We start from the raw sequence: 23,597 nt of genomic DNA on the forward strand, positions 1-23,597 counted from the left end.
TAATAATAATAATAATAATAACAATAGTGAGGCGTGTTGGCTAAATGCAGTGTGAGGGATGAGAATATGTTTTGACGGCGGGCGGTTTGTGTGTAACTGGTGAATGGCAGAGTACAAAAGCGCTGCGCGCCCGTGGAATAGGGGCGGGCGCCTTGTGTTTCGAACTGTGCCGGTGGCGGAAGACGAGCCAATAGTCATCAAATGACGTCACACATTCTATCCAATGACAGACGAGTGCCTCCAAGACGCCCAATCAGCGCAGGGCAGCGTTAGGGCTTAAAAAGCCGGCGTTCGCGAGCGCCGTGTATTCTGTTTTTCGTCCGTGAAGTGCAGAGCTCGACGCCATGGCAAGAACCAAGCAGACCGCCCGTAAGTCTACCGGTGGCAAGGCGCCCAGAAAGCAGCTCGCCACTAAGGCCGCCCGCAAGAGCGCCCCGGCCACCGGCGGCGTGAAGAAGCCTCACCGTTACAGGCCGGGCACCGTGGCTCTGAGAGAGATCCGCCGTTATCAGAAGTCTACTGAGCTGCTCATCCGCAAGCTGCCCTTCCAGCGCCTGGTGAGAGAAATCGCTCAGGACTTCAAGACTGATCTGCGTTTCCAGAGCTCGGCCGTCATGGCCCTGCAGGAGGCGAGCGAGGCGTACCTGGTCGGCCTGTTCGAGGACACCAACCTGTGCGCCATCCACGCCAAGAGAGTGACCATCATGCCCAAGGATATTCAGCTGGCCCGCCGTATTCGCGGAGAGCGCGCTTAAACGACGACCGCGTCTAATCTACACAAAGGCTCTTCTAAGAGCCACCTCACAGTCTCAGTGAAATGAGCAAGTCTTCATCCCTTGGCTGTTTAAAAATTAATTGTAATGTGGTTTAAAAAAACATTGTAAATATTTTCATAAACTATATAAATTATTATAAATATGTTACGCATGATGTGCTTATACGCGCGCGCTCTCACGCTGTGGCACACTTACAGTGAAAAGGGAGCAGTGAACCATAAGATTTATTTGTGACGTCATGCGCCGAGGTCAGAGGCTTAGAACTATGCTGTTGGTTTGATTGACAGTTTTTCCCTTTATGACGCCGCGGGGATTCATCGATCTTTAAATGTTGGGGTTTCTGCGCGCGCCTCTTCACTAATTTGAAGGGGAGAAGCAGAAGGGTTTCTCCGTCATTCCGCCTAATAATGTCTTTCTTTTCTGCTTAGAAATAATCAGATACAATATTGGTGTGTATTTAACAAGGACAAAATGTAACATCTTATTTTTATTTATTCATTCATTCATTCGCTCATTTATTTAAACCTTTTTTTTTTTTTTTTTTTTTTTTTTTTTTAAATCATTTCCATGTCAAGTGCTGAGAGGCCTGAAGAGACGTGCTTTAAAAATGGAATATGTAATAATAAAATGAAAAAAAAAATACTACTACTACTACTACTACTACTACTACTAATAATAATAATAATAATTAGAAGGAGTAATAAAGAAAGGCTAGAAGAAAGAATAAAGGATGAGGAGTAAAATAAAGGTTGTTGTGAGCAGCGCTGTGTTGTTGTGGATGGATCTTGACTGCCATCGTGTGGCCAAGGTTAGGAAGTGTACTTTGCCCTAACCACTGCTGCCGCAAATATAGCAAGTCTACATAGTTAGTCTTTGTAATAAATCGTTTAAAGGGGGGGATCCTTCAAGAAATGTATGTCAATGCTATGTTTGTTGCGTGTCACAAAATATATTACGACATGACAAAAACAATAACAGCAACAATAAGAATGATTCTACTACCAATACTACTATAATAATAATAATAATAATAATAATAATAATAATAGGAAAGAGAAAAAAGGAAGACGAAGAAATAATATTGAAGAAAGACTAGAGTAAAGAATAAAAGTTGATGGAAGTGCACTTTGCCCTAACCACTGCTGTTTAACGCCGCAAATGTAGCAAGTCTGTAATAAATCGTTTAAAAAATTTTTTTTAAAAAAAGGAGGGAAATCCTTTAAGAAATGTTTGCCAATGCTATGCTTGTTGCGTGTTAGAAAATAGGTTAAAACATGACAAAAACAACAACAGTAATAATAATAATTCTTCTACTTCTTCTTCTTCTTCTTCTTCTACTACTACTACTTCTGCTGCTACTAGTACTTCTTCTTCTAAAACTGCTACTGCTACTACTACTCATAATCGCCCTCGTGTGGCCAAGTTTAGGAAGTGCACGTTGCCCTAACCACTGTTGTTTATAGCCGCAGGTTAGGTCTACATCTGCAATAAAAAAAGAAATAAATAAATAAATAAATAAAGGGAGAAAAAACCTTTAAGAAATGTTTGCCAATGTTATGTTTGTTGCGTGTTACAAAATATATTAAAACATGATGACAATAACAACTACAATAACCATAATAATTCTACTACTAGTACTACTACTACTACTACTCTTAATAATAATAATAATAATTAGAAGAAATAAGAAAGAAAGACTAGAAGAAAGAATAAAGGTTGATGAATCAAATAATTATAAATCTAAAGGCTGGTGTGTGCAGCGCTGTGTGTTGTTGTGGATGGATCTTGACTGCCCTCGTGTGGCCAAGTTTATGAAGTGCACTTTGCCGCAACCACTGTTGTTTATAGCCTCTTGTTGTAAGTCTATATTTGTAATAATAATATAAATAATAAATAAATAAATAAATAAATAAATTTAAAAAGGGGGGGGGGGGGGGATCCTTTGGAATGTTTGTCAGGCTCAGGGTTACTGATCAGTAGGTCAGGGGTTCAGGCCCCAGCTCAGTGGTAGTAATGTATATGTGACAAGTAAAGGCTTCTTCCCTCTACTACTGATAATAGCTATTAAATAATTATCTTTTAGTATTTATTATAATGATTATTTATTAAATATTGTCATTACTGTATATCATTGCAACTATTATGTATTATATATCACAGTTATGTGATTCCGTGTAATGCCATCTGAACTGGATTCGGCTGCTCTTTGTACCTCCGCTGTAATATAAATGGCAACTGATTCTACAGATTTCTGCTTAAGGTGCAGTATTTGGAGATTGGGAAGGTAGTTGTGTGTTGTGTTGTCTGTGATGTGCATCTTGTAAACTGTGTGGAATGTATCGTGTTGTGACCAAACACCAAGAAATATTCCTAATACATGTCAATACATATGGCAAATAAAATTATTCTGATAACAACAACACTGCTGCTACTACTACTACTACTACCACTTACAATAATAATAATAATAATAATACTGATGATAATAATAATAGTAATAATACTAATGTGTGCTCCTATTAATACTACTCCATTCTATAAGGCTAACAGACTTTTTGTGTAGTTAGTGAAGTGTGTTGTGCTGGATGGATCTTATTCATCCACGTGTGGCCGCATTTCGAAACTTGACTGCCTGCATCCGCAGTAAATAACTGGGTTCGGATAATGAAATGATTTAATAAATCAAATGTATGAACGCACGTCACATACATCGCACCCATACATGGTGATGTACGGAGAACACGGGGGTTGTTCTGTGCATCAACACGCTTCTACATGACAGTCTGATCGACACGGCAGTCTGAAATGATGAACATTGTAGACGTCTAATAAATGAGTAAAGTAAGTGGATAAGTTATGGACGGTGTTGTCAGATTGCAAAAATGCTGGGCTGCAAAATCCTCTTTACCGTGAGCGTTGTGTTTATAGAAAAGAGACGGCTTGTGAGTAGACAGTGCTTCGGTGTGTTCAGTAGAACACTGGCTTTGTGTCGACACACGTGTTTGATGAATTGTATATTAGTTTCTTTGGCACGAATGGTGAAGCGAGTATGCTTTCCTTGTGAATGACACTTGGAGTTTAAGAATGTGGAGTTTAAGAATGTTAGCGTTTGAGAAAGTGTATCTAATTTAGACATTATACCTTAGATAGTCCATTATATTTTGCCTTTGAGAGAACTGATAAAGTAAGGCCCGAGAGTTGTCTTTGCATTCCTTTCTGTGCCGCTTGTGAGTGACCTATTCGTGTGGTAAAATGTGGGCTCGATTAAAAGTGTACACAGACTGTGATGGTGATCAGCTGAATGAGGGGCCTACTAATAAGATGCTGTGCTGCTACGCGAGACCCGTCGTTATAGCAGACATAGGAGTTTAGAATCCGGGCCTTGAGCCCACAGGCATGCTCAAAAGGAACGTCTCGTGTCTGTAAAGGGAATGTCAATGTTTTACAAACACAGAGTACTTTTACTAACCTCCTTACACTGACGGGTGTTTGTCTGTATGTTTTGTTTTTTTTTAATATATATGCCTTGCATATCAGATTAAGACTTCTACTACAATTACTACTACTACTACTGGAAAAACAACTACTACTAATAATAATAATAGTAATAATAATGTTTGTGTGTATAGAGAGGGTGAGGAAGAAGAAGACGCTAGCAGGTAGAAAGCTGTGGCGTTCTGTTTCTTTTTGAATGTGCTCTATTGTGTGACCGTTGGTCTTAGGCCCGCCTCCTCGCCTGTTCTCAACAAGGTCCTGTAGAGGGCGGATAAATATGTGGGCGCTGCGCGGCGAGTTTTATTGAGCAGCTTGACTTCGAGAGAGCAGCATCATGTCTGGCAGAGGCAAGGGCGGAAAGGGGCTCGGCAAAGGAGGCGCCAAGCGTCACCGTAAAGTTCTTCGCGATAACATCCAGGGAATCACCAAGCCGGCTATTCGCCGTCTGGCTCGCCGTGGCGGTGTTAAGCGTATTTCCGGTCTGATCTACGAAGAGACTCGCGGTGTGCTGAAGGTGTTCCTGGAGAACGTGATCCGCGACGCCGTCACCTACACCGAGCATGCCAAGAGGAAGACGGTCACCGCCATGGATGTGGTGTACGCCCTGAAACGCCAGGGACGCACCCTGTACGGCTTCGGCGGTTAAACGCTCCAACACCGAACGACGCGAACACAACGGCTCTTTTAAGAGCCACCCAAACATCCAGAAAAAGAGCTGTTTCTCGTGCTGTGTGTGTGTGGGGTTTTTTTTTTTTTTTTTTTTGCGAGGGGGCCTTTAAGCAAATGGCGTCAAGCGCCGTACACACGTAGCATACAAGTAGAAGATAATTTCTGTATGAACACATAACGATCATAATAATCTAGTTTTCAATGTTTATATTTAGTGTGTACGTGTGTGTGTGTGTGTGTGTGTGTGTGTAAAACGCGTTAGAAGACGGTGGTAGTAGAGATAAATATATACATATACATATATGTATGTGTGTGTGTGTATTTTTATTTTATTTTACTTTTTTCCTTTAGTTATAGTGCACATTGTGAATATAAAAAGGCGGGAAGGGAAACAAAGCGTAGCGGGGGGGAGCGAGGAGGAGGAGGAGGAGGAGGAGGAGGAGGAGGAGGAGGAGGGCGGAGCGGTGGGAGGCTCCCTGTATGAGGCGGGTTGGGATTTTGACCAATAAAAAAATGTTCTTCGCTTGTGCCTAATTACAATGTCGGCCTGTAAATAGAGCGGCCGCGAGGCGGGCGTTATTCATTCTCTCGCAGTTTACAGGAGAAGCAGCAGCAGCAACATGCCCGACCCAGCCAAGGCCGCTCCCAAGAAGGGATCCAAGAAAGCCGTGACCAAGACGGCCGGCAAAGGAGGCAAGAAGCGCAGAAAGTCCAGGAAGGAGAGCTACGCTATCTACGTGTACAAAGTCCTGAAGCAGGTGCACCCCGACACCGGCATTTCTTCTAAGGCGATGGGCATCATGAACTCGTTCGTGAACGACATCTTCGAGCGTATCGCCGGTGAGTCCTCTCGTCTGGCTCATTACAACAAGCGCTCCACCATCACCTCCAGGGAGATCCAGACCGCCGTGCGCCTGTTGCTTCCCGGCGAGCTGGCCAAGCACGCCGTGTCCGAGGGCACCAAGGCCGTCACCAAGTACACCAGCTCCAAGTAAAGCGCCTTACCGCCGTCTTCATCAACCCAACGGCTCTTTTAAGAGCCACCCACTCCTTCATATAAAGAGCATTTTCTTCTTTTCCTCTCTGTCTCTCTCTCTCTTTCTGTGTGTGTGTGTGTGTGTGTGTGTGTGTGTGTGTGTGTGTGTGGCGGGGGGAGGGGGGGCGCGTTCCCCGCCGGCTTTTATCGCGCTGTTTCCCCGCGACTGTTTTGTTCATTGTGTCAGTTTTGTAGTATGCTAAATGCACAGGTGAGTAAATATAAACTAGATTGTTCGAGCATTGCGCGTTGTTAAATAATAATTGTTGCTAAATAATTTTATGGCAGAATGAAGTAATTCTAATCAGTGTTATAGCACTGCAAAATAATTCAAAATAGGGTTCTAGAGGGACAAAGTAACTCCAATAGGGTAATAGCAATACAAAGTAATTGAAAATGGGCTTATAGGAACAAGAGGTACTTGAAAATAGGTCTATAACAGTGTAACGTCATTCAAATTACCGTATTATAGAGGCACACAGTAATTCAACATAGGGTTGTAGCTGCACTGAGTAATTAATTCAAAATAGGATTATAGCGGCACAGAGTAATTAAATGTAGTGATATGGTACCACAAAGTACTTTCAAATAGGCTCATAGTGACACAGAGTACTTCAAAATAGGGTTATAGCAGCACGAAATAATTCAAAATAGGGTTATTGCGGTACTAAAGAACTCAGAATAGGATTATAGCGGCACAGAGTTATTCAAAATAATGTTTATAGCTGTGCAGAGTAATTATAAATAGGATTAAAGCAGCATGAAGTAATTCAAATTAATGTTAGAGTTACCACAAAGTAACTCAAAATAGGATTATAGTTGTGTCGAGTAATTCAAAATAGGGTTATAGAGGGACAGAGTAGTTCAAAATAAGATCGTCGTGGCACGGAATAATTCAAAATAGGGATATAGCAACAAAAAGTAATTCAAAATAGGCTTATAGCAGCATGAAGTAATACAAATTACTGGTACAGCACCACAGAGTACTTCAAAATAGGCTTTATAGCAGCATGAAGTAATTCAAATGACAGCACCACGAAGTACTTCAAAATAGGCTTATAGCAGTGCAGAGTAATTCAAAACAGGGTTACAGCAACTCAAAATATGGTTATAGCATCACAAAGTAATTCAAAATACGTTTATTGCATCACACAGTGATTCAAAATAAAGTTCTATCAGTGTGAAGTAAATAAATTAATGTTACAGCACCACAAAGTACTTCAAAACAGGCCTATTGCAGCGCAGAGTACGTCAAAATAGGCTTATAGCAGCACAGAGTACTTCAAAACAGGCCTACAGCAGCACAGAGTACTTCAAAATAGGCCTATAGCCGCACAGAGTACTTCAAAATAGGCTTATAGCAGCGCAGAGTACTTCAACATATGGTTATAGCAGCACGATGTACTTCAAAATAGGCTTATAGCAGCACGATGTAGTTCAAAACAGGCTTATAGCAGCAGGATGTACTTCAAAATAGGCCTATAGCAGCAGGATGTACTTCAAAATAGGCCTATAGCCGCACAGAGTACTTCAAAATAGGGTTATAGCAGCACGATGTACTTCAAAATAGGCTTATAGCCGCACAGAGTACTTCAAAACGGGCTTATAGCAGCACGATGTACTTCAAAATAGGCCTATAGCAGCACAGAGTACTTCAAAATGGGCCTATAGCCGCACAGAGTACTTCAAAATGGGCTTATAGCAGCACGATGTACTTCAAAATAGGCCTATAGCAGCACAGAGTACTTCAAAATAGGCCTATATCCGCACAGAGTACTTCAAAACGGGCTTATAGCAGCACAGAGTACTTCAAAACGGGCTTATAGCAGCACAGAGTACTTCAAAATGGGCCTATAGCAGCACAGAGTACTTCAAAACGGGCTTATAGCAGCACGATGTACTTCAAAATAGGCCTATAGCAGCGCAGAGTACTTCAAAACGGGCCTATAGCAGCACGATGTACTTCAAAATGGGCTTATAGCAGCGCAGAGTACTTCAAAACGGGCTTATAGCAGCACGATGTACTTCAAAATAGGCTTATAGCAGCACGATGTACTTCAAAATGGGCCTATAGCAGCGCAGAGTACTTCAAAATGGGCTTATAGCAGCACAGAGTACTTCAAAACGGGCTTATAGCAGCACAGAGTACTTCAAAACGGGCTTATAGCAGCACAGAGTACTTCAAAATGGGCCTATAGCAGCACAGAGTACTTCAAAACGGGCTTATAGCAGCACGATGTACTTCAAAATGGGCCTATAGCAGCGCAGAGTACTTCAAAATGGGCCTATAGCAGCACGATGTACTTCAAAATGGGCTTATAGCAGCGCAGAGTACTTCAAAACGGGCTTATAGCAGCACGATGTACTTCAAAATAGGCTTATAGCAGCACGATGTACTTCAAAATGGGCCTATAGCAGCGCAGAGTACTTCAAAATGGGCCTATAGCAGCGCAGAGTACTTCAAAACGGGCTTATAGCAGCACAGAGTACTTCAAAATGGGCCTATAGCAGCACAGAGTACTTCAAAACGGGCCTATAGCAGCACGATGTACTTCAAAATAGGCCTATAGCAGCGCAGAGTACTTCAAAATGGGCCTATAGCAGCACGATGTACTTCAAAATAGGCTTATAGCAGCGCAGAGTACTTCAAAACGGGCTTATAGCAGCACGATGTACTTCAAAACGGGCTTATAGCAGCACGATGTACTTCAAAATGGGCCTATAGCAGCGCAGAGTACTTCAAAATGGGCTTATAGCAGCGCAGAGTACTTCAAAATAGGCCTATAGCAGCACAGAGTACTTCAAAATAGGCTTATAGCAGCACGATGTACTTCAAAATAGGCTTATAGCAGCGCAGAGTACTTCAAAATAGGCCTATAGCAGCACGATGTACTTCAAAATGGGCTTATAGCAGCGCAGAGTACTTCAAAATGGGCTTATAGCAGCACGATGTACTTCAAAATGGGCTTATAGCAGCACGATGTACTTCAAAATGGGCTTATAGCAGCACGATGTACTTCAAAATGGGCTTATAGCCGCACAGAGTACTTCAAAATGGGCTTATAGCAGCACGATGTACTTCAAAATAGGCCTATAGCCGCACAGAGTACTTCAAAATAGGCCTATAGCAGCACGATGTACTTCAAAACGGGCCTATAGCAGCGCAGAGTACTTCAAAATGGGCTTATAGCAGCACGATGTACTTCAAAATGGGCTTATAGCAGCACGATGTACTTCAAAATGGGCTTATAGCAGCACGATGTACTTCAAAATAGGCTTATAGCCGCACAGAGTACTTCAAAATGGGCTTATAGCCGCACAGAGTAATTCTAATCAATGTTATAGCAGCAGGAAATACTTCAAAATAGGATTCTAGCCATACTGAGTAAATCGCAATCACAAGTTTAAAGCACTGTGGAGGAAATACAAAATGTAGAAGTGTGAAGATAGAAGTGTGGAGTAAATAAAAATGCATTTATAGCAGCATTGGCTACATTTATCAATTAAAACGAGGTGATAGTTGAATAACAACGAATGGGGTTAGAGCTCTGTCGAGTTCATAAGACTAGAGTTACAGCAGTGTGGAATTGAATAAACATAAGGATATAGCAGAGCCGGGCTAAACGGCACTAGGGTTAGGGCAGAGTTGGGCTAAACGGCACTAGGGTTAGGGCAGAGCCGGGCTAAACGGCACTAGGGTTAGGGCAGAGCCGGGCTAAACGGCACTAGGGTTAGGGCAGAGTTGGGCTAAACGGCACTAGGGTTAGGGCAGAGCCGGGCTAAACGGCACTAGGGTTAGGGCAGAGCCGGGCTAAACGGCACTAGGGTTAACTAGGGCTAGGGCTAGGGCGGAGACAGGCGCAGGTAACGAGGCGGAGGTGCGCGCCGATCGAGGCGGCCACGAGGCGCACCTGGCGCCCCGGGACCACAAGAGGACGCGGCCGCGCACGAGGAGCGCCAGCCCGAGTGCCGGCGCCAGCCCGAGCGACGAAGACCAGACGAGGACAAAGACGCTGGGAGTCACGCTGCGGGAGTCGCCTCGTCCCTCCGAGCGCGCCCGCTCTCTCCCTCTTTCGCCCTCGCTCTCCACTCATGTGCTTTACACGGCCCAAAAGGGGCCTCGGTTCACATACTGCACGCCACACTCGGCCGGTGCAAACATAGCAGCAGCACTCACACGGCTCTCCTTCATCTCGGCCCGCAGGCCTCGCAAGGGCCACGCCGTTTTTTGCCCTCTTTTTACACAGCACAACGCACGAAATGCGCGGCCCGCCGGCTCGAGCGCCAGGCGCGCCGTGCACTTTTGTGCCCGCTGCGCGAGATTGGTGCTCTCTTCCTGGCCGTGGCGGGCCTCGGGAGAAACGGGAAAGCCCGTTCTCGCGAAACGCGTGCTTGAACGCTTTGGAGCTTGCCTGACGAGTCTGATTTTCGCCGCGAAATGCCATGAGAAAACACAGTTGCGAGCGCATCGCGGAAGCGCAGTCATTCAGCGGCGCCCGGGTTGAGTCTACAACGTTCTCATGTCTGCTTTTAAGACCAGCCCCCCGGCCGCGGGGAGGGAGGTTCCTGTGTTACACAGCGCCACAGCGATTGACTCTTTTATTCTACTTAGCTCCGCACACACAGACATGGCAGAAGTCGCTCCCGCGCCCGCCGCCGCGCCGGCCAAAGCGCCCAAGAAGAAAGCAGCTTCGAGGACCAAGAAAGCGGGCCCCAGCGTCGGCGAGCTCATCGTCAAGGCGGTTTCCTCGTCCAAGGAGAGGAGCGGCGTGTCGCTCGCCGCTTTGAAGAAGGCTTTGGCTGCCGGCGGATACGATGTGGAGAAGAACAACTCCCGCGTCAAGCTCGCCGTCAAGAGCCTCGTGACAAAGGGCACTCTGGTGCAGACCAAAGGGACCGGCGCGTCTGGCTCTTTCAAGCTGAACAAGAAGCAGACCGAAGCCAAGAAGCCCGCAAAGAAAGCCGCGCCCAAACCCAAGAAGGCGGCAGCCAAGAAGCCCGCCGCGGCTAAGAAGCCCAAGAAGGTAGCGGCCAAGAAACCCGCCGCCGCCGCCAAGAAGTCTCCTAAGAAGGCGAAGAAGCCCGCCGCCGCCGCCAAGAAAGCCACCAAGAGCCCCAAGAAGGCGAAGAAGCCGGCGACCCCTAAAAAGGCAGCCAAGAGCCCCAAGAAGGCAAAGGCTGTGAAGCCCAAGACAGCAAAGCCCAAAGCGGCAAAGGCGAAAAAGGCAGCCCCCAAAAAGAAATAAACATGTTTGTGTGTTTAATTCATGTTTTTGATCCTTAAACGGCTCTTTTAAGAGCCACCCATATTTTCGTTTAAAGAGCGATATTCCCTGTCCTCTCATGACACAAAATTATGCTTTTAGTGGATTGGATTCCTCCTCCCAAAACGGTGACAGAGGCTGTAGGAGGAACATGAACATATGGGCAAACTAGTAAGAATTTACATTTCTCTATAGCGTTGTATATCATTGTGTTAGTGTGTGCGTTTGTATGTCTATTTTCCCTTCTGTCTGTTTTCATGCGCTCTCTCTCTCTCTCTCTCTCTCTCTCTCTCTCTCTCACACACACACACACACACACACACACACACACACACACACACACACACACACACACAGGCGGCGTCACAAACGGGGGTGGGAGGGGTGTCGCGTAGAATAGAATGGTGGGCGGACGCTGGAATTTGACGGCGCGTTTGTGATTGGTTCTTCTGCCACAACGATCTTAGCCAATAAGAGAGCGGCTGTGTTGGCTATATCACGGAGGGCTCGGCGCGTAGTCTTTATTATTTCAGCGTCGTTCGTGGAACAGGTCTGATCATAACCATGAGTGGTCGCGGGAAAACCGGCGGAAAGGCTAGGGCCAAGGCCAAGACTCGTTCCTCCAGAGCTGGGCTGCAGTTCCCTGTGGGCCGTGTGCACAGGCTCCTGCGTAAAGGCAACTACGCCGAGCGCGTCGGTGCCGGCGCTCCGGTCTACCTGGCCGCCGTGCTGGAGTATCTGACTGCTGAGATCCTGGAGTTGGCCGGCAACGCCGCCCGTGACAACAAGAAGACCCGTATCATCCCCCGCCACCTGCAGCTCGCCGTGCGTAACGACGAGGAGCTGAACAAACTGCTCGGCGGGGTGACCATCGCTCAGGGTGGTGTGCTGCCTAACATTCAGGCCGTGCTTCTACCCAAGAAGACTGAGAAGACCGTCAAGACCAAGTAAACGCGCCCACTGCTGCGTTTGCCAGTACCCAAAGGCTCTTTTAAGAGCCACCCACTTCTGCTCCAAAAGTGCAATGTTATTCCTATCTTCTTAATACAAAGCAAACGCGGTTAAAATCAGGACATGAGCACACTAATTTGCTAATAATTATATATGCGTTATATATATTATAAATAATTATATACTTGGAAAATATTCAAGTAGTAGCAGTAGTAATAGTAATAATAATAATAATAATAATAACAATAGTGAGGCGTGTTGGCTAAATGCAGTGTGAGGGATGAGAATATGTTTTGACGGCGGGCGGTTTGTGTGTAACTGGTGAATGGCAGAGTACAAAAGCGCTGCGCGCCCGTGGAATAGGGGCGGGCGCCTTGTGTTTCGAACTGTGCCGGTGGCGGAAGACGAGCCAATAGTCATCAAATGACGTCACACATTCTATCCAATGACAGACGAGTGCCTCCAAGACGCCCAATCAGCGCAGGGCAGCGTTAGGGCTTAAAAAGCCGGCGTTCGCGAGCGCCGTGTATTCTGTTTTTCGTCCGTGAAGTGCAGAGCTCGACGCCATGGCAAGAACCAAGCAGACCGCCCGTAAGTCTACCGGTGGCAAGGCGCCCAGAAAGCAGCTCGCCACTAAGGCCGCCCGCAAGAGCGCCCCGGCCACCGGCGGCGTGAAGAAGCCTCACCGTTACAGGCCGGGCACCGTGGCTCTGAGAGAGATCCGCCGTTATCAGAAGTCTACTGAGCTGCTCATCCGCAAGCTGCCCTTCCAGCGCCTGGTGAGAGAAATCGCTCAGGACTTCAAGACTGATCTGCGTTTCCAGAGCTCGGCCGTCATGGCCCTGCAGGAGGCGAGCGAGGCGTACCTGGTCGGCCTGTTCGAGGACACCAACCTGTGCGCCATCCACGCCAAGAGAGTGACCATCATGCCCAAGGATATTCAGCTGGCCCGCCGTATTCGCGGAGAGCGCGCTTAAACGACGACCGCGTCTAATCTACACAAAGGCTCTTCTAAGAGCCACCTCACAGTCTCAGTGAAATGAGCAAGTCTTCATCCCTTGGCTGTTTAAAAATTAATTGTAATGTGGTTTAAAAAAACATTGTAAATATTTTCATAAACTATATAAATTATTATAAATATGTTACGCATGATGTGCTTATACGCGCGCGCTCTCACGCTGTGGCACACTTACAGTGAAAAGGGAGCAGTGAACCATAAGATTTATTTGTGACGTCATGCGCCGAGGTCAGAGGCTTAGAACTATGCTGTTGGTTTGATTGACAGTTTTTCCCTTTATGACGCCGCGGGGATTCATCGATCTTTAAATGTTGGGGTTTCTGCGCGCGCCTCTTCACTAATTTGAAGGGGAGAAGCAGAAGGGTTTCTCCGTCATTCCGCCTAATAATGTCTTTCTTTTCTGCTTAGAAATAATCAGATACAATATTGGTGTGTATTTAACAAGGACAAAATGTAACATCTTATTTTTATTTATTCATTCATTCATTCGCTCATTTATTTAAACCTTTTTTTTTTTTTTTTTTTTTTTTTTTTTTAAATCATTTCCATGTCAAGTGCTGAGAGGCCTGAAGAGACGTGCTTTAAAAATGGAATATGTAATAATAAAATGAAAAAAAAAATACTACTACTACTACTACTACTACTACTACTAATAATAATAATAATAATTAGAAGGAGTAATAAAGAAAGGCTAGAAGAAAGAATAAAGGATGAGGAGTAAAATAAAGGTTGTTGTGAGCAGCGCTGTGTTGTTGTGGATGGATCTTGACTGCCATCGTGTGGCCAAGGTTAGGAAGTGTACTTTGCCCTAACCACTGCTGCCGCAAATATAGCAAGTCTACATAGTTAGTCTTTGTAATAAATCGTTTAAAGGGGGGGATCCTTCAAGAAATGTATGTCAATGCTATGTTTGTTGCGTGTCACAAAATATATTACGACATGACAAAAACAATAACAGCAACAATAAGAATGATTCTACTACCAATACTACTATAATAATAATAATAATAATAATAATAATAATAATAGGAAAGAGAAAAAAGGAAGACGAAGAAATAATATTGAAGAAAGACTAGAGTAAAGAATAAAAGTTGATGGAAGTGCACTTTGCCCTAACCACTGCTGTTTAACGCCGCAAATGTAGCAAGTCTGTAATAAATCGTTTAAAAAATTTTTTTTAAAAAAAGGAGGGAAATCCTTTAAGAAATGTTTGCCAATGCTATGCTTGTTGCGTGTTAGAAAATAGGTTAAAACATGACAAAAACAACAACAGTAATAATAATAATTCTTCTACTTCTTCTTCTTCTTCTTCTTCTACTACTACTACTTCTGCTGCTACTAGTACTTCTTCTTCTAAAACTGCTACTGCTACTACTACTCATAATCGCCCTCGTGTGGCCAAGTTTAGGAAGTGCACGTTGCCCTAACCACTGTTGTTTATAGCCGCAGGTTAGGTCTACATCTGCAATAAAAAAAGAAATAAATAAATAAATAAATAAAGGGAGAAAAAACCTTTAAGAAATGTTTGCCAATGTTATGTTTGTTGCGTGTTACAAAATATATTAAAACATGATGACAATAACAACTACAATAACCATAATAATTCTACTACTAGTACTACTACTACTACTACTCTTAATAATAATAATAATAATTAGAAGAAATAAGAAAGAAAGACTAGAAGAAAGAATAAAGGTTGATGAATCAAATAATTATAAATCTAAAGGCTGGTGTGTGCAGCGCTGTGTGTTGTTGTGGATGGATCTTGACTGCCCTCGTGTGGCCAAGTTTATGAAGTGCACTTTGCCGCAACCACTGTTGTTTATAGCCTCTTGTTGTAAGTCTATATTTGTAATAATAATATAAATAATAAATAAATAAATAAATAAATAAATTTAAAAAGGGGGGGGGGGGGGGATCCTTTGGAATGTTTGTCAGGCTCAGGGTTACTGATCAGTAGGTCAGGGGTTCAGGCCCCAGCTCAGTGGTAGTAATGTATATGTGACAAGTAAAGGCTTCTTCCCTCTACTACTGATAATAGCTATTAAATAATTATCTTTTAGTATTTATTATAATGATTATTTATTAAATATTGTCATTACTGTATATCATTGCAACTATTATGTATTATATATCACAGTTATGTGATTCCGTGTAATGCCATCTGAACTGGATTCGGCTGCTCTTTGTACCTCCGCTGTAATATAAATGGCAACTGATTCTACAGATTTCTGCTTAAGGTGCAGTATTTGGAGATTGGGAAGGTAGTTGTGTGTTGTGTTGTCTGTGATGTGCATCTTGTAAACTGTGTGGAATGTATCGTGTTGTGACCAAACACCAAGAAATATTCCTAATACATGTCAATACATATGGCAAATAAAATTATTCTGATAACAACAACACTGCTGCTACTACTACTACTACTACCACTTACAATAATAATAATAATAATAATACTGATGATAATAATAATAGTAATAATACTAATGTGTGCTCCTATTAATACTACTCCATTCTATAAGGCTAACAGACTTTTTGTGTAGTTAGTGAAGTGTGTTGTGCTGGATGGATCTTATTCATCCACGTGTGGCCGCATTTCGAAACTTGACTGCCTGCATCCGCAGTAAATAACTGGGTTCGGATAATGAAATGATTTAATAAATCAAATGTATGAACGCACGTCACATACATCGCACCCATACATGGTGATGTACGGAGAACACGGGGGTTGTTCTGTGCATCAACACGCTTCTACATGACAGTCTGATCGACACGGCAGTCTGAAATGATGAACATTGTAGACGTCTAATAAATGAGTAAAGTAAGTGGATAAGTTATGGACGGTGTTGTCAGATTGCAAAAATGCTGGGCTGCAAAATCCTCTTTACCGTGAGCGTTGTGTTTATAGAAAAGAGACGGCTTGTGAGTAGACAGTGCTTCGGTGTGTTCAGTAGAACACTGGCTTTGTGTCGACACACGTGTTTGATGAATTGTATATTAGTTTCTTTGGCACGAATGGTGAAGCGAGTATGCTTTCCTTGTGAATGACACTTGGAGTTTAAGAATGTGGAGTTTAAGAATGTTAGCGTTTGAGAAAGTGTATCTAATTTAGACATTATACCTTAGATAGTCCATTATATTTTGCCTTTGAGAGAACTGATAAAGTAAGGCCCGAGAGTTGTCTTTGCATTCCTTTCTGTGCCGCTTGTGAGTGACCTATTCGTGTGGTAAAATGTGGGCTCGATTAAAAGTGTACACAGACTGTGATGGTGATCAGCTGAATGAGGGGCCTACTAATAAGATGCTGTGCTGCTACGCGAGACCCGTCGTTATAGCAGACATAGGAGTTTAGAATCCGGGCCTTGAGCCCACAGGCATGCTCAAAAGGAACGTCTCGTGTCTGTAAAGGGAATGTCAATGTTTTACAAACACAGAGTACTTTTACTAACCTCCTTACACTGACGGGTGTTTGTCTGTATGTTTTGTTTTTTTTTAATATATATGCCTTGCATATCAGATTAAGACTTCTACTACAATTACTACTACTACTACTGGAAAAACAACTACTACTAATAATAATAATAGTAATAATAATGTTTGTGTGTATAGAGAGGGTGAGGAAGAAGAAGACGCTAGCAGGTAGAAAGCTGTGGCGTTCTGTTTCTTTTTGAATGTGCTCTATTGTGTGACCGTTGGTCTTAGGCCCGCCTCCTCGCCTGTTCTCAACAAGGTCCTGTAGAGGGCGGATAAATATGTGGGCGCTGCGCGGCGAGTTTTATTGAGCAGCTTGACTTCGAGAGAGCAGCATCATGTCTGGCAGAGGCAAGGGCGGAAAGGGGCTCGGCAAAGGAGGCGCCAAGCGTCACCGTAAAGTTCTTCGCGATAACATCCAGGGAATCACCAAGCCGGCTATTCGCCGTCTGGCTCGCCGTGGCGGTGTTAAGCGTATTTCCGGTCTGATCTACGAAGAGACTCGCGGTGTGCTGAAGGTGTTCCTGGAGAACGTGATCCGCGACGCCGTCACCTACACCGAGCATGCCAAGAGGAAGACGGTCACCGCCATGGATGTGGTGTACGCCCTGAAACGCCAGGGACGCACCCTGTACGGCTTCGGCGGTTAAACGCTCCAACACCGAACGACGCGAACACAACGGCTCTTTTAAGAGCCACCCAAACATCCAGAAAAAGAGCTGTTTCTCGTGCTGTGTGTGTGTGGGGTTTTTTTTTTTTTTTTTTTTGCGAGGGGGCCTTTAAGCAAATGGCGTCAAGCGCCGTACACACGTAGCATACAAGTAGAAGATAATTTCTGTATGAACACATAACGATCATAATAATCTAGTTTTCAATGTTTATATTTAGTGTGTACGTGTGTGTGTGTGTGTGTGTGTAAAACGCGTTAGAAGACGGTGGTAGTAGAGATAAATATATACATATACATATATGTATGTGTGTGTGTGTATTTTTATTTTATTTTACTTTTTTCCTTTAGTTATAGTGCACATTGTGAATATAAAAAGGCGGGAAGGGAAACAAAGCGTAGCGGGGGGGAGCGAGGAGGAGGAGGAGGAGGAGGAGGAGGAGGAGGAGGAGGGCGGAGCGGTGGGAGGCTCCCTGTATGAGGCGGGTTGGGATTTTGACCAATAAAAAAATGTTCTTCGCTTGTGCCTAATTACAATGTCGGCCTGTAAATAGAGCGGCCGCGAGGCGGGCGTTATTCATTCTCTCGCAGTTTACAGGAGAAGCAGCAGCAGCAACATGCCCGACCCAGCCAAGGCCGCTCCCAAGAAGGGATCCAAGAAAGCCGTGACCAAGACGGCCGGCAAAGGAGGCAAGAAGCGCAGAAAGTCCAGGAAGGAGAGCTACGCTATCTACGTGTACAAAGTCCTGAAGCAGGTGCACCCCGACACCGGCATTTCTTCTAAGGCGATGGGCATCATGAACTCGTTCGTGAACGACATCTTCGAGCGTATCGCCGGTGAGTCCTCTCGTCTGGCTCATTACAACAAGCGCTCCACCATCACCTCCAGGGAGATCCAGACCGCCGTGCGCCTGTTGCTTCCCGGCGAGCTGGCCAAGCACGCCGTGTCCGAGGGCACCAAGGCCGTCACCAAGTACACCAGCTCCAAGTAAAGCGCCTTACCGCCGTCTTCATCAACCCAACGGCTCTTTTAAGAGCCACCCACTCCTTCATATAAAGAGCATTTTCTTCTTTTCCTCTCTGTCTCTCTCTCTCTTTCTGTGTGTGTGTGTGTGTGTGTGTGTGTGTGTGTGTGTGTGTGGCGGGGGGAGGGGGGGCGCGTTCCCCGCCGGCTTTTATCGCGCTGTTTCCCCGCGACTGTTTTGTTCATTGTGTCAGTTTTGTAGTATGCTAAATGCACAGGTGAGTAAATATAAACTAGATTGTTCGAGCATTGCGCGTTGTTAAATAATAATTGTTGCTAAATAATTTTATGGCAGAATGAAGTAATTCTAATCAGTGTTATAGCACTGCAAAATAATTCAAAATAGGGTTCTAGAGGGACAAAGTAACTCCAATAGGGTAATAGCAATACAAAGTAATTGAAAATGGGCTTATAGGAACAAGAGGTACTTGAAAATAGGTCTATAACAGTGTAACGTCATTCAAATTACCGTATTATAGAGGCACACAGTAATTCAACATAGGGTTGTAGCTGCACTGAGTAATTAATTCAAAATAGGATTATAGCGGCACAGAGTAATTAAATGTAGTGATATGGTACCACAAAGTACTTTCAAATAGGCTCATAGTGACACAGAGTACTTCAAAATAGGGTTATAGCAGCACGAAATAATTCAAAATAGGGTTATTGCGGTACTAAAGAACTCAGAATAGGATTATAGCGGCACAGAGTTATTCAAAATAATGTTTATAGCTGTGCAGAGTAATTATAAATAGGATTAAAGCAGCATGAAGTAATTCAAATTAATGTTAGAGTTACCACAAAGTAACTCAAAATAGGATTATAGTTGTGTCGAGTAATTCAAAATAGGGTTATAGAGGGACAGAGTAGTTCAAAATAAGATCGTCGTGGCACGGAATAATTCAAAATAGGGATATAGCAACAAAAAGTAATTCAAAATAGGCTTATAGCAGCATGAAGTAATACAAATTACTGGTACAGCACCACAGAGTACTTCAAAATAGGCTTTATAGCAGCATGAAGTAATTCAAATGACAGCACCACGAAGTACTTCAAAATAGGCTTATAGCAGTGCAGAGTAATTCAAAACAGGGTTACAGCAACTCAAAATATGGTTATAGCATCACAAAGTAATTCAAAATACGTTTATTGCATCACACAGTGATTCAAAATAAAGTTCTATCAGTGTGAAGTAAATAAATTAATGTTACAGCACCACAAAGTACTTCAAAACAGGCCTATTGCAGCGCAGAGTACGTCAAAATAGGCTTATAGCAGCACAGAGTACTTCAAAACAGGCCTACAGCAGCACAGAGTACTTCAAAATAGGCCTATAGCCGCACAGAGTACTTCAAAATAGGCTTATAGCAGCGCAGAGTACTTCAACATATGGTTATAGCAGCACGATGTACTTCAAAATAGGCTTATAGCAGCACGATGTAGTTCAAAACAGGCTTATAGCAGCAGGATGTACTTCAAAATAGGCCTATAGCAGCAGGATGTACTTCAAAATAGGCCTATAGCCGCACAGAGTACTTCAAAATAGGGTTATAGCAGCACGATGTACTTCAAAATAGGCTTATAGCCGCACAGAGTACTTCAAAACGGGCTTATAGCAGCACGATGTACTTCAAAATAGGCCTATAGCAGCACAGAGTACTTCAAAATGGGCCTATAGCCGCACAGAGTACTTCAAAATGGGCTTATAGCAGCACGATGTACTTCAAAATAGGCCTATAGCAGCACAGAGTACTTCAAAATAGGCCTATATCCGCACAGAGTACTTCAAAACGGGCTTATAGCAGCACAGAGTACTTCAAAACGGGCTTATAGCAGCACAGAGTACTTCAAAATGGGCCTATAGCAGCACAGAGTACTTCAAAACGGGCTTATAGCAGCACGATGTACTTCAAAATAGGCCTATAGCAGCGCAGAGTACTTCAAAACGGGCCTATAGCAGCACGATGTACTTCAAAATGGGCTTATAGCAGCGCAGAGTACTTCAAAACGGGCTTATAGCAGCACGATGTACTTCAAAATAGGCTTATAGCAGCACGATGTACTTCAAAATGGGCCTATAGCAGCGCAGAGTACTTCAAAATGGGCTTATAGCAGCACAGAGTACTTCAAAACGGGCTTATAGCAGCACAGAGTACTTCAAAACGGGCTTATAGCAGCACAGAGTACTTCAAAATGGGCCTATAGCAGCACAGAGTACTTCAAAACGGGCTTATAGCAGCACGATGTACTTCAAAATGGGCCTATAGCAGCGCAGAGTACTTCAAAATGGGCCTATAGCAGCACGATGTACTTCAAAATGGGCTTATAGCAGCGCAGAGTACTTCAAAACGGGCTTATAGCAGCACGATGTACTTCAAAATAGGCTTATAGCAGCACGATGTACTTCAAAATGGGCCTATAGCAGCGCAGAGTACTTCAAAATGGGCCTATAGCAGCGCAGAGTACTTCAAAACGGGCTTATAGCAGCACAGAGTACTTCAAAATGGGCCTATAGCAGCACAGAGTACTTCAAAACGGGCCTATAGCAGCACGATGTACTTCAAAATAGGCCTATAGCAGCGCAGAGTACTTCAAAATGGGCCTATAGCAGCACGATGTACTTCAAAATAGGCTTATAGCAGCGCAGAGTACTTCAAAACGGGCTTATAGCAGCACGATGTACTTCAAAACGGGCTTATAGCAGCACGATGTACTTCAAAATGGGCCTATAGCAGCGCAGAGTACTTCAAAATGGGCTTATAGCAGCGCAGAGTACTTCAAATAGGCCTATAGCAGCACAGAGTACTTCAAAATAGGCTTATAGCAGCACGATGTACTTCAAAATAGGCTTATAGCAGCGCAGAGTACTTCAAAATAGGCCTATAGCAGCACGATGTACTTCAAAATGGGCTTATAGCAGCGCAGAGTACTTCAAAATGGGCTTATAGCAGCACGATGTACTTCAAAATGGGCTTATAGCAGCACGATGTACTTCAAAATGGGCTTATAGCAGCACGATGTACTTCAAAATGGGCTTATAGCCGCACAGAGTACTTCAAAATGGGCTTATAGCAGCACGATGTACTTCAAAATAGGCCTATAGCCGCACAGAGTACTTCAAAATAGGCCTATAGCAGCACGATGTACTTCAAAACGGGCCTATAGCAGCGCAGAGTACTTCAAAATGGCTTATAGCAGCACGATGTACTTCAAAATGGGCTTATAGCAGCACGATGTACTTCAAAATGGGCTTATTAGCAGCACGATGTACTTCAAAATAGGCTTATAGCCGCACAGAGTACTTCAAAATGGGCTTATAGCCGCACAGAGTAATTCTAATCAATGTTATAGCAGCAGGAAATACTTCAAAATAGGATTCTAGCCATACTGAGTAAATCGCAATCACAAGTTTAAAGCACTGTGGAGGAAATACAAAATGTAGAAGTGTGAAGATAGAAGTGTGGAGTAAATAAAAATGCATTTATAGCAGCATTGGCTACATTTATCAATTAAAACGAGGTGATAGTTGAATAACAACGAATGGGGTTAGAGCTCTGTCGAGTTCATAAGACTAGAGTTACAGCAGTGTGGAATTGAATAAACATAAGGATATAGCAGAGCCGGGCTAAACGGCACTAGGGTTAGGGCAGAGTTGGGCTAAACGGCACTAGGGTTAGGGCAGAGCCGGGCTAAACGGCACTAGGGTTTAGGGCAGAGCCGGGCTAAACGGCACTAGGGTTAGGGCAGAGTTGGGCTAAACGGCACTAGGGTTAGGGCAGAGCCGGGCTAAACGGCACTAGGGTTAGGGCAGAGCCGGGCTAAACGGCACTAGGGTTAACTAGGGCTAGGGCTAGGGCGGAGACAGGCGCAGGTAACGAGGCGGAGGTGCGCGCCGATCGAGGCGGCCACGAGGCGCACCTGGCGCCCCGGGACCACAAGAGGACGCGGCCGCGCACGAGGAGCGCCAGCCCGAGTGCCGGCGCCAGCCCGAGCGACGAAGACCAGACGAGGACAAAGACGCTGGGAGTCACGCTGCGGGAGTCGCCGCGAGGACAGGCGCCGCCGGGCACCAGACGCCGCTCTTTTTCCTCTCTCTGTCACCTTCAGGTGATTTGTTCCCTTCCTTGTCTTTCTGTCAAAAACTCCTTTTTATATCTGGTCTCTTTTTTCATTCTTTGCCTCTGCTCCATTCTGTAGCTTAGTTTTATTGCCGTGGTTTTTATTGACTCTTTCTGGTCCCCTGCTCCGTTGTCCTCTACGTTTGGCTCAAATTTCTATCTCACTTCTGACTATAATCACATTTTCTTCTTGGACATACTTTTTCCTACAGCAAGCGAATTTCTGACTCTTGCCTTTGATGCTCCTTTCAACTTTTCCTACTTTTCTCCTGACTGTTTCCCACACAGTCAGCTTTCACTCAAAATGTGTTATTTTAATGCACACTGTAAATGCCTTTTCTCTTCACCATCCACCATATGCTTTCTGTTTTTTATGAAGGTGAGCACATGTGATTGCTAGCATCCTAACAATGTGCCATGCTGGCAATGTGAATGAATGCTAGCTAGCATGCTAAATTTCCTCTTGTTGAGCAATCACTTCTCTTTCAATCTCACTGTTGTGTAAACTTCTCATTTTGTTGATGTTCTCTGTTAAATTGTTTTTTTTTCCCTGTTAGCTATGAAGCCTTAATCTTAATTCATTCTTGGAATTGTAGCTTGCTCTTATGAAATGGTGGTTTGGTTCATTGTCTGCCATGCCCTTCCTTTGTGTTTTTTCTTTTCCTTTTTTGTTTGTTTTAATAAATCCTACAAACATTTGTAGTATCTGGCACAAGCTCCCCCATTTTCTCCAATCAACTGAATTTGTGATGCAATAAACATTTTCATTAATTAACTCATCCTTTTATTATTATTATTATTATTATTGCATTTGTGTTTAACTGCTTTCCAACAAAGGCTTCTGAGCCTTTGATTTTATTCTGCTTTAAATCTCTGCTTTTAGAGCTCAGTTTTTTTTTTTTCCATTTGTGAAGTTAACCATTGTGCTGGTCAGTTCATTAAGGCCTGAACTTTATGAACACGAGTTCCTACTTGATGGATTGCAGGTTATGGGGCTCGGCTTCCCGCCGATATCGTCGGGGAACGTCTGACCGACGCGGAACCGTATAATTTCGTCTTTTAACTAAAGTTTACTCTTCGAACATATCTCTTGTCTCTAAGGTACCAA

The 23,597-nt window shown here is 44.0% G+C and overlaps 4 protein-coding genes across 4 annotated transcripts; all 4 read left to right on the top strand.

Annotated features, from left to right (window-relative positions):
* Window positions 1-334: 334 nt before the first annotated feature.
* Window positions 335-796, top strand: LOC128318356 (histone H3). The gene has a single exon (XM_053234135.1). The coding sequence runs from the start codon at window positions 345-347 to the stop codon at window positions 753-755; it is 411 nt and encodes a 136-aa protein (XP_053090110.1). The 5' UTR covers window positions 335-344; the 3' UTR covers window positions 756-796.
* Window positions 797-5,524: 4,728 nt separating this feature from the next.
* LOC117596738 (histone H2B-like) lies at window positions 5,525-5,984 on the top strand. Its single transcript, XM_053234165.1, has one exon. The coding sequence runs from the start codon at window positions 5,561-5,563 to the stop codon at window positions 5,933-5,935; it is 375 nt and encodes a 124-aa protein (XP_053090140.1). The 5' UTR covers window positions 5,525-5,560; the 3' UTR covers window positions 5,936-5,984.
* A 4,497-nt stretch (window positions 5,985-10,481) lies between these two features.
* LOC128318336 (histone H1-like) lies at window positions 10,482-11,279 on the top strand. The gene has a single exon (XM_053234115.1). It carries the CDS (start codon window positions 10,497-10,499, stop codon window positions 11,220-11,222), a length of 726 nt encoding a protein of 241 aa, XP_053090090.1. The 5' UTR covers window positions 10,482-10,496; the 3' UTR covers window positions 11,223-11,279.
* A 6,649-nt stretch (window positions 11,280-17,928) lies between these two features.
* Window positions 17,929-18,388, top strand: LOC128316993 (histone H2B-like). The gene has a single exon (XM_034304454.2). The coding sequence runs from the start codon at window positions 17,965-17,967 to the stop codon at window positions 18,337-18,339; it is 375 nt and encodes a 124-aa protein (XP_034160345.1). The 5' UTR covers window positions 17,929-17,964; the 3' UTR covers window positions 18,340-18,388.
* The last annotated feature ends 5,209 nt before the right edge of the window (window positions 18,389-23,597 follow it).

The sequence above is a fragment of the Pangasianodon hypophthalmus genome, chromosome 5 (genome assembly GCF_027358585.1).
Source record: "Pangasianodon hypophthalmus isolate fPanHyp1 chromosome 5, fPanHyp1.pri, whole genome shotgun sequence".
Taxonomy (NCBI): domain Eukaryota; kingdom Metazoa; phylum Chordata; class Actinopteri; order Siluriformes; family Pangasiidae; genus Pangasianodon; species Pangasianodon hypophthalmus.

Excerpts from the sequence above, each read along its gene's own strand:
- LOC128318356 (XM_053234135.1), top strand. The coding sequence starts at position 345 with ATGGCAAGAACCAAGCAGACCGCCCGTAAGTCTACCGGTGGCAAGGCG.
- LOC117596738 (XM_053234165.1), top strand. The coding sequence starts at position 5,561 with ATGCCCGACCCAGCCAAGGCCGCTCCCAAGAAGGGATCCAAGAAAGCC.
- LOC128318336 (XM_053234115.1), top strand. The coding sequence starts at position 10,497 with ATGTCTGCTTTTAAGACCAGCCCCCCGGCCGCGGGGAGGGAGGTTCCT.
- LOC128316993 (XM_034304454.2), top strand. The coding sequence starts at position 17,965 with ATGCCCGACCCAGCCAAGGCCGCTCCCAAGAAGGGATCCAAGAAAGCC.